At 34.9% G+C, this 10443-nt stretch overlaps 1 protein-coding gene across 1 annotated transcript; it reads left to right on the top strand.

Annotated features, from left to right (window-relative positions):
- Positions 1-206: 206 nt before the first annotated feature.
- LOC141673621 (uncharacterized) lies at positions 207-4462 on the top strand. The gene is made up of 4 exons (XM_074480374.1): positions 207-360; positions 646-751; positions 1114-1282; positions 4074-4462. The coding sequence occupies exons 2-4, from the start codon at positions 692-694 to the stop codon at positions 4268-4270; spliced, it is 426 nt and encodes a 141-aa protein (XP_074336475.1). The 5' UTR covers positions 207-360; positions 646-691; the 3' UTR covers positions 4271-4462.
- The last annotated feature ends 5981 nt before the right edge of the window (positions 4463-10443 follow it).

Genomic DNA, 10443 nt, shown 5'->3' on the forward strand with positions numbered 1-10443 from the left:
ATAAAAATAAGAAATCTGAGTGAAAATTTAATGAAGATGCAAATATTATTTTTTTAAAATTCTTATATTCAGATATATACACGGATATAAATTTTGAGATTCGAATTCAAATAAAAATATTAAAATTCGAATCAGGATGCGAATATAAACAAATTCATTCCAAATTATCCGTTTTACGACTTACTATGGTCCCAAACAAATGAATAATAAACCCATAATATTTCCAAAATATGAGTAAGGCCTAAGAGGCAGAGGTATCTAAAATAACAAGAAAAGATTAAATAAATAAAGCTTGAAAGGCCAAAATAAGCAATTGAGTACTCTGTTCTGGCCGATCCCACCTGGGCGATTCTTCTTCAGGTCAGCTCCGACGAACCCCCTTTTCTATATACCCACACTTATACAGATCTCTATACATGTTCTATGTTTCTTTACTACTGATTTCTCTCTTGGAGGCTTTGACTGTTTCTAAATCATAGATTTTCAAATCGTCAATTAATTATTGTGTGTATATATTTGTTTGTTAATCTTTAGTCTGAATTGTTGATGTATTTTAGTAATCTAATAATTTATCCAATTACGATAATATTGTTGCTGCGTTTTAATCTCATTTATAATTCGTTGCCCCTTTATGCCTCACCCCAGGTTTCACTAAATAGTTTCGTGGTAAAAAGCTGCATTACCTTGCAAAATGCCTGCGATTTACAGTCTTTACATTATCAATAAATCCGGCGGTCTCATTTACTACAAGGTACATTTCTTTTTCTTTTTTCGATGAATAAGGCATAGTTGAAGCTTTATTTCATAAGTAATGCCTTTGGTTATGCTATGTTTAACAATTGTATCTAAATGTATCAAATTGATCACTCAATGCAAAAATGATTCAACTTAGTTACTATTTTCGAAAATTTGTATCAAGTAGATTAATGACTAATTTGATAGAAAATTTGACAGCGTAGTTGACTAATTTGATACAAATCTTCAAATTTGTGACAAAATTTAGTCATTTTTGCAACGAGTATCGAGTGATGACTTTGATTTTTATCCCTTTTATGATTTTTGTAAGTATTGAGGAAAAAAGTTTTTGTTGTGTTGGGAATAATTCTTTTTTAGGATTATGGCTCTGCGGGACGTATGGATACGAATGACAGCTTGAGATTAGCTAGTCTGTGGCACTCCATGCATGCAATTTCTCAGCAGCTATCGCCAGTTACAGGATGCACAGGGATTGAACTTCTCGAGGCGGATACTTTTGATCTTCATTGTTTCCAGTCTCTTACTGGTACTTTCTTTTGCCTTTTGTTCTGGTATATGGTATTGTTGAATTTGTCGTTTCCGTTTAAGTGAACATATTTTCATCATGTCGAAGTTATCTTGTCATCTGCTTTCTGGTTTAGTACATTTGTTGAGACTGAGTAGTATATCTGATACATGCAAACAATCCACTCCAAGATAATCAACCAGAAACAAAACAATGGTCACTATAAATATTTTAACTGGCAAAACCAACAAACTAGAATTAACTAGAGCAATAATGGAAACTAAAAACACAGGAATAAAGAATTCATATATGGAGACTGGAGTGTGAAGGATAAAAATTAACTTGTGAGGTTTCCACCCTTTTTGTTCTTATTATGATAAATGAGGACGAAAGAATACCTAAAAAGTATAACAACAGTCATTACAACCAACAAGTTCATACATAGTGATATACAATAAGAGGAAAATACGATAAAGAATATTACCAAGATGAAGATACTTCCCAACTAAGTTATAGAGGCTAGGCTACAACTCCCGTCCGCAACTCAGAAGTACGATCAATTGTTCAAATAATTTAAATCACGTCTACCCCTAGATTTGACCTCTTCAGCACAAGGCTTGTTGCTGTCTCCAAAAAAAGCATATTTCCTCTCTACTTCTCTCTATATATTTGGGAACAATATCTAGGATTTGGAAGCCCATTAGTTGTAGTATTCTAGAATTAGTTTATTATCTTAATAAGGATGTAAATTTATTTAATTAGGAATAATTATCTCTTAGAGTTATATTTAAATTAGGAAATATTGTTTAGGATTCTTATAATTATGGATGGATTGTTGACTTGTTGTAATCAAATGAGACCAATATTATTGATATTGAAAAAGATTAGTTGAGTATAGCCTTACCTTGGTATGAGTCTCGAGCAGCTGGACAACCCATATTTTTTCCATGCTTCTGCTCCTGTCTTTTCACCGAGACTTTTCTTTATATTATTAGGGTTTTTACTTTGATTTGTGATCGGAAGAAAAAAAACTCATAACCTCACACTCCCCACCTCCACCCCACTTTTCTGTGGGTCGTATGATAAGAAAGATTAGCAACTTCACACCAGTACTCCCCGTTGACACTTACTATTGGGAATACAACATACACAAAAAGCTATTACCTGGTTCCTATGCAGTGGGAGACAAATGCCCATTATTTCTTTTAACTCTTCTAATTATAGCTTCTATTTCTTCTTCTTTAAAGCCAAAATATCAAAGAATCTCTGAACAGCCCTTCCCATTTAGCTGCTCTAAGGAAGAGAGATATTTAATGGGGAGTTGTGGGGTGCAAGTAATGGGTAGTATACCGTTACTTGATCTAGTTAAAGCTTCTATTGCTTCTTCTTTATAGCCCAGACAGAGAAAAACTCTGAATGTGTCACGTAGCGAGGTGGTGGTGGAGGTGCAAGAGGGGCGTACTGGTGTGAGGTCGTGAACCTTTCTTATCATGCAACACAAATAGCAAAGTGGGGTGGAAGCAGGGAGTGTGAGGTTGCGAGCTTTTTTTTTCTGATCACAAACCAAAGTAAAAACCCTAAATATATAGAAAAGTCTCGATGAAAAGACAGGAGCAGTCAAAGCTCGGAAAAGATATGGGTTTGTCCAGCTGCTAAGGGCTCTTATCGAGGTAAGGCTATACTCCACCTCCACCTCGGAGATACGTATTATATCCTACCCAATTTTTTTATGGTCTAAAGATTTGTATAATTCAGTGATATTGATTTGTTTATCTTCTTAGGGTTGCGATTGATACCAATTCTTCTCTTCTTCTGGTAAAGGGTAGCTAATTTTTTGCGGTTGGATCACTTGTTCGTTTTCTGTGATTAATTTACCATATCTATATGTTAAATTGTTATTCCTTTACTTTAATCATTGTCCTGCATCAAATTATCAAGAGTTCAGGTTTCTCCCAGTTTTTAAAATTGTCCAGACATCGATTTTGACACTTTTCACTCCTATAAAAAGAATATATAGCCTAAAACATAAGCCATATATTGAATGGCTTATGTTTAGCTTATAACAACTTAAAATGGCATGGTAAATATAACAACTCAAGATTGTACAAAGGTTTTATTCTACAAACTCCTTCGAGACTGTGAATTTTAAATATGATTACCATAATCAGGTTTTATCATTAGGTTTATCCTCATTCTGCATCATCCTCCCTGTCTATCCACCTCAAAAATTAACACATGAAGGACTCATCTATACCGAAAGCCACTGCCATAGCAGTCAAAAAACCATCCACCTTATCCACCCTGGCATAACCACAACAATCGGTTTTACTACCAGTAGACAAATATGAAACTTTTTTCTTTGAATGAAACAACCACATGATTTGAATGATTAAACCAATAATGAAAATCTTAGCAGAACTATGTAATTGGGGACTAGGTACGTACTCGGCCAATCAGGCAAATCTAACAAGTAACAGTCTTCGTACTATGAGCCATTGAAAGTAGGGCGTGGGAAATATGTAACAATTATACAGTTATATCTTTAGCTTCAACTGTAAAAGAATTACGGTTAATGAGACTTATCGGCGCATGGACTTGATTTAATCTAATGTAGTTAAGGCAGCAGGGCAGCAGACCTCTGACTAAATTTGTGCGAATGTAACCTACCCAAACTGTCTTTATTAAGTTGTAGTTGCTGGTTAAACATATTTTTCAAGAATATGTACTTAGTAATGAAAATATTTTAAATTTAGTTTGAAAAAACAGGAACTGAATTTATTTTTTACAAAATTTCAACTTTTGTCCTCTACAGGAACGAAGTTCTTTGTAGTTGCTGAACCTGGAACGCAAAATATGGAGAGTCTGTTAAAGTATATCTATGAACTATACACAGACTATGTTCTCAAAAATCCTTTCTATGAAATGGAGATGCCTATTAGGTGTGAGCTTTTTGATATCAATTTGTCACAGGCAGTTCAAAAGGACCGTGTTGCGTTGCTTGGACGATGAACACATTACCCTGTTTCCTGGAAGCACTAATTTGACTTTGTAGGTGCATGATTATTGTATACTTCTCTAAGACAACATTGTATTGTTTGTCTGCATCTCTGTATCACTTGTCTGGGACCTTTCTGAATGGTGGATGCTGGGATATATTTTTTATTTAAGAGTTTAATAAGGAATTTACCTAAGTTATCCTGACTAGCGGTCTATAGATACATTGAATTAATCTCTTTTTTGTTCTGCTTATACTTTGTCACTATTAATTAATTAAATAATATTTTAGTGGATCTGAACTAGCCTTGATCTTGGAAGAACAGTAACTAGAAGTCTAAAAGTAAGAAAAAAGTTGAGCATTTTTTCATACATTGTCATGCGTTAATAGGAAAAATTGCCTTTTCATATTATTGCACTTGCACTTGCACTTGCATTCGCATCCTCTTTGTTCAAACAGTTGATTTTACAGTCTTAATTTTTTATATAAAAAAACACAACATAGCTAGAAACATATCCTTTTTAGCGTCTTGGCAAAGGGCTGTCAAACGGATAATTCGGTTATGGATATGCTTATATCAGTATCCGCATCCATAATCATCGGATTCGAATACGGATAATATCCGTTTTATTTCGGATACGGATAATATCCGTTTTTTCTTGGATACGAATGCAGATATTTCGGACGAATATTGGATTTTTTGAATTTTTTTGTTGCCCCTACCGTTTTAACGATGATTATAGAACATTTTCTACTATTAAATACACATAATATATTTATATATGTATAAAGTAAGTGTACAATGTTAGGAATATGTGTATTAGTTTGATGATAAGTTAAACAAAACACTTAAGTAGAAATCTAGTGTTTGTAGCCTCAACGGATAAGACAAATCTGGCTATCCGTTGATGGAGTAGCTTTACTTAGAAATAAGTTTAGTATTGTAGCACATTTCAGTTCTAGTATTTAAGTTATAATTCTTAGATGTTGTGGGAAATTATAAGTCATGTTGACTATTAGTGGATATGCAAATAGGAGGGCTAATTATAAATATTTCATACCTTGTAATTTTGTATAAATGAAGTAGTATCAACTGATAGATTAAAGGCCTTCAACGGATGAGAAACAAAACTTCAACGGATGTCTCTAAAGCTTCAACGGATAACATCCATCAACGGATGAGTGCATCAACGGATAAAGCTTCAACTGCTAATGCATCAACGGATAAAGCTTCAACTGATAAAGCATCAACGAATAAAGCCATCAACGGATGAAAGCTTCAACGGATGCTAAGTTCAATAGCAGTTGACAGTGACAATTCATAAGCTGACAGAGGCACATGGGTTGACAGAGACAATTGGAATGTGGTAGCCTCTTGGAGGAATCAAAAAAATGCAGCATTTCCAATTCTGGTGCAAACAAGGAAGTATTCAAAGATTCACAGATTATCCTAGATTGCATTGGATAGAGAAATGAAGAAGAAACATGTGAAGAACTTTTTTAATTGTATTTGTACTTTCGTCTTCACTTGTAAACTTGGTGATATATAAACCAAGTTGCAGCTAGTAATTAGAGTGTGAATTATTCCAGAGCTGTTTAGAAAAATCTAGAGAGAAAATCATCTAGTTTGTACTAGGACACAGCTGTGATCAATTCTTTGAATCACAGATTTTCTGAAATACACATCTCTGGTGGAACAACAAATCCACAAGAAAAGTTTTTAAAGCCTTTGTGTTCTTTACATTTGTGTCTTGAATATATATCCGTCTGCACTGTTAGTGTATACTGAAAATATTTATTTGAAATATGTACATTTATTTCTGGCCAGTTTATTTGAGAATCATTTGAATGTTTACATGTTGTCTAATATTATATATTGTGAACAATCTAGTATCAAATGGGATACAGAATATTAGATTGTTAAATACGGTTATATAATATAATAAGGTTCACAGCACAGGTGGTGTTGGACAATCCACTGGTATGGTTGTAGTATTATTTAGATTAGTTTATATTGACTAATAAATAATACTAGTATACTTTGTGTATATTGAACAGGATCAAATTTAGAATCGTTCCCTTAATACTGATTAAGAAGGAGAACTAAGATTCTATGTTATTATTAATGCTTAGGTTCTTAATCCGGAAATAGTAATTGACACGTGTATATTATTTACATGCTTTGATTTATATATGAAATAATTCTTTTGAATTATATCATTATATTTTGGGTGATGGAATTATATACATGGTGGATATTATTTATTGAAGGAATCCATGTCCTGATAATATTCGGGTTAATGATGTCCCCTTGAAAGCTCAAAAAGATTTAATTATGTGAAACCCTACAGGTGAAATTTATTCTGGCATAATTAAATAAAGGTTGAGTGGATGATCAAGGATAAAAGATATTAATTAAATAAATTATCAGTAATTTATTTAATTAATGGACATATGATATTTTAAACATGGGGAATTTAATAAGCAAATAATATTGGAACCGAATTAATTAAATTACGGTATTAGGAATGGTAGTGCAAATATTAATTCTTTAGTGGATTGAATTAATATTTAATTACATTGGGCTAGGCTCAAGATGTAATTAGAAGGCCCAACCTAATTATCCATGGTCCCTATTGTAGCCTATATATATTCTTATTCTCTTCTTGCTTGGGATTGTGTGAAAACATATTGTAGCCATCAAGGAGCAAGAAGAGAGGATAACTTGAGAAGACGGAGGCCACACTTCGCTCAAGGGAATTTGGGAATACAATAGAAGAGCGTGGAATCAACCATTAACAAGGTAATCCTCTTTTCGTAATCTTTATCGTAAAACGTAGTAACACCCTAAGTCCGTGGTTCCCAACAATTGGTATCAAGAGCCTGGTAATGGGTTCTACGTTTTATGATATAATGTCCATGTCGTAATTATATATGCGTGTATATAGTGTTTTGCTTGTATTGGTTTTGATGCAGGTTGTTAATCCACTATTATGGCCATGTATATTTTAATTATGTGTTTGGATCCCACGTGGTTTAATCGTGGTTAATTTTTGTTTTGGTTTCCACGTGGTTTAATCGTGGTTGTAATTTACACGAGGGTTGATCGTGTTAGAATAGATTTTACAAAATTAGTTTTGTATTAGATCTATTTTTTTGTAATTGTTCCGAGTATTTTGTAATAGTTATGTGCGATCGGAAATCAATTCCGGTAGTTTTTTTTTTGTTCCGTTGTGCGATTACAAGGGGCTGCTGGGGCTGCTGGGGCTGCTGGGGGCGTCGGGGCGCTTGGGGCAGATTTTTTTTGAGAGCTGGATTTTTTTTTCAAGGGCCATAATAGTGGAAAAATTATTTTAATTTTTTCCATTAAATTTTAATCATTGCTTTAATTTATTGATTATGTGTGTCGTTAATTATGTGTGTAATTCTTTTAAAATTACATGTTTAACTTAATTAGGACGACATGGACATAAATTTTATTTATTACTTTAATTAAATGTTATATGTTGCTAAAATTATGTGTGTATTTTGAATGCATGTTTAGACATAATTATAACAACATAGGGCCCCATTTAATTTTAAAATTCCTCAATTTTAATAAAAAAAATTCTAAGTGGGAGAGGGAATTAATATGAAATTAAATCCCATGGTCTCCATTATTGGTTGTAGGTAATTTAACATAAAGACGAATATAAATTATATATACGTCACCCATCGTGGCATGTAATATATGGTGTCTAGAATGTTATAGAAATTACTAGAACAAACTTCTTAAATTAATAAATTTTAAAAGGAATAAATACAGATTTTCTTTATTTCTGATTTGAGGCGATTTTGTCAAAAACGGGTTCATCGAACTTGTAAGGCTGTGGGTTTTAAGCGAGACCGGTGTGACTCCTCCACTACCTGGAAATCAAACCATTGATGAATATTGAATTGAAGTATTCTATTCAAGGCAAAATTACGAATATTGGAAGGTATACACGCCACCCATTGTGGCGTACCAAGTTCCATAGATTTCGAATAATTTAAGATTTGATGATGGTATACACTTAACTATGAAAAATAATATAGTCCACCCCAACGTGGCATATTGTTTAGTAATAGGACCGAAGTAACATTTAAACAAAATTAGGTGGTATACATGTCACACATCGTGGCGTACCAGAAACTTATGGTGTTTAGATGTTAGTGCATTTAATTTAAATAATTGTTAGAGGAATCAATAGCTCTTAATAATTAATGCACCCTTATTTATGTGATGTTTTTATGCATGATTCTCAGGATAAAATGGGCTTTAATCCACTATTCACCACTATTCACCCAGGAAGTACCAAGATGTATAGGGATTTGAAGGAATATTACTGGTGGCCCAACATGAAGAGGGACGTAGCAGAATGGGTAAGCAAGTGTTTGACTTGCCAAAGAGTAAAGGCGGAGCACCAGAGACCCAGTGGACTTTTACGACCCCTGGAGATTCCCGAATGGAAATGGGAACAGATAGCGATGGATTTTGTTGTAGGCTTGCCAAGGACGAAAGCCAATCACGACGCCATTTGGGTAATTATAGACCGACTGACAAAGTCAGCTCATTTCATTCCTATCAATGAGAGATACACAGTCGATAGACTGGTGGACATTTACCTTAAGGAAATAGTGACGCGACATGGAGTCCCAGCGTCCATTGTCTCAGACCGAGACCCCAGGTTCAACTCCAGATTTTGGAGGAGCTTTCAGGAATGTGCGGGGACCAAGTTAAATATGAGTACCGCGTACCATCCCCAGACGGATGAACAGAGTGAAAGGACCATCCAGACACTAGAGGATATGTTGAGAGTCTGTGCAATAGACCTTAAAGGAAGTTGGGATGATCACCTGCCGTTGATCGAGTTTTCTTATAACAATAGCTTTCATGCTAGCATCGGAATGCCGCCTTATGAGGCCCTGTACGGAAGAAGGTGTCGATCTCCCTTATACTGGGATGAAGTAGGAGAGCGGAAGATGCTCGAACCCGAAGTGGTCCAAAGGACCAAAGATATAGTGGATCTTATCAGAGGGCGACTTGTAGCAGCCCAAGACAGACAAAAGAAATACGCAGACCTAGCCCGAAAGGACAAGGAATATGAAGTAGGGGACTTAGTACTGCTGAAAGTATCCCCTTGGAAGGGATTAATGAGGTTCGGAAAGAAAGGAAAACTAAGCCCAAGATACATTGGACCTTTTGAGATATTAAGACGGATTGGAAAGTTAGCTTACGAGCTAGCCCTACCCCCTAATTTGCAACAAGTTCATAATGTGTTCCATGTGTCAATGCTAAGGAGGTATCATCGGGATGCCAGGCACATAGTGGAGTACGAGCAGGTGGATATGCAGCCAGATCTAACTTACGTGGAGAAGCCAGTAAGGATTATGGATAAGAAGGAGCAGGTGCTTCGGAACAAAGTGATCAAGCTAGTCAGAGTACTATGGCAGAATCATAATGTGGAAGAATCAACTTGGGAACTAGAGAGCACAATGCTAGAAAAGTACCCCCATTTATTTTCTGTTTGATTCCGGGACGGAATCCTTTTAAGGAGGGGAGACTGTAATAACCCCAAAATTTTCAACTTTTTGTAACCCTTGTGAATAGTGTTTTAGCTGAATGAAGAAACTTTTCATGCCACACTATGTAGGGGTTCTGTTATGGATATTCTGGGATATTATTAGTACTATATGAAGTATATAAGTGTATGTAAAGATCGTCAGAATCCAATTCCGAACACTTTGGTTTTTCCCGGAAATCCACTAGATACGGAAAGAATTGAGAAAAAGGTAACAGGATAAAAGGATTTAAATTAAAGGATTATAGGAGAGGATCATAAAAGGAATATAATATATTGAGAAAGGTTGAGGGAACCTAAGTAATAAGATACCGGGTATGATCCCTCAAACGATAAACGAAAACGAAAGTTAAGCGAACCGTATAACAGATCAGCGGTCATTAGGCAAACGATTAGGAAGTTAATCAAAGGGATTAGTGGGAATGATGTCATCCAACCAATAGAAAGAGGACAAGGAAGTGAGGATGACATCATGAGGATGACATCATGAGGATGACATAAGCATGACATGGGAAGGAAGGAGGTGTGGTGGCTTTGTAACCACACAAATCCAAGGGCAAGAAGGTAATTGACTAAAGCAAGCACAA

Source organism: Apium graveolens, chromosome 7, assembly GCF_009905375.1.
Source record: "Apium graveolens cultivar Ventura chromosome 7, ASM990537v1, whole genome shotgun sequence".
NCBI lineage: Eukaryota > Viridiplantae > Streptophyta > Magnoliopsida > Apiales > Apiaceae > Apium > Apium graveolens.

Coding starts and splice junctions, on each gene's coding strand:
- LOC141673621 (XM_074480374.1), top strand. CDS start 692: ATGCCTGCGATTTACAGTCTTTACATTATCAATAAATCCGGCGGTCTC. Junction 752..1,113: donor GCGGTCTCATTTACTACAAG/GTACATTTCTTT, acceptor ATTCTTTTTTAG/GATTATGGCTCTGCGGGACG. Junction 1,283..4,073: donor TTGTTTCCAGTCTCTTACTG/GTACTTTCTTTT, acceptor TGTCCTCTACAG/GAACGAAGTTCTTTGTAGTT.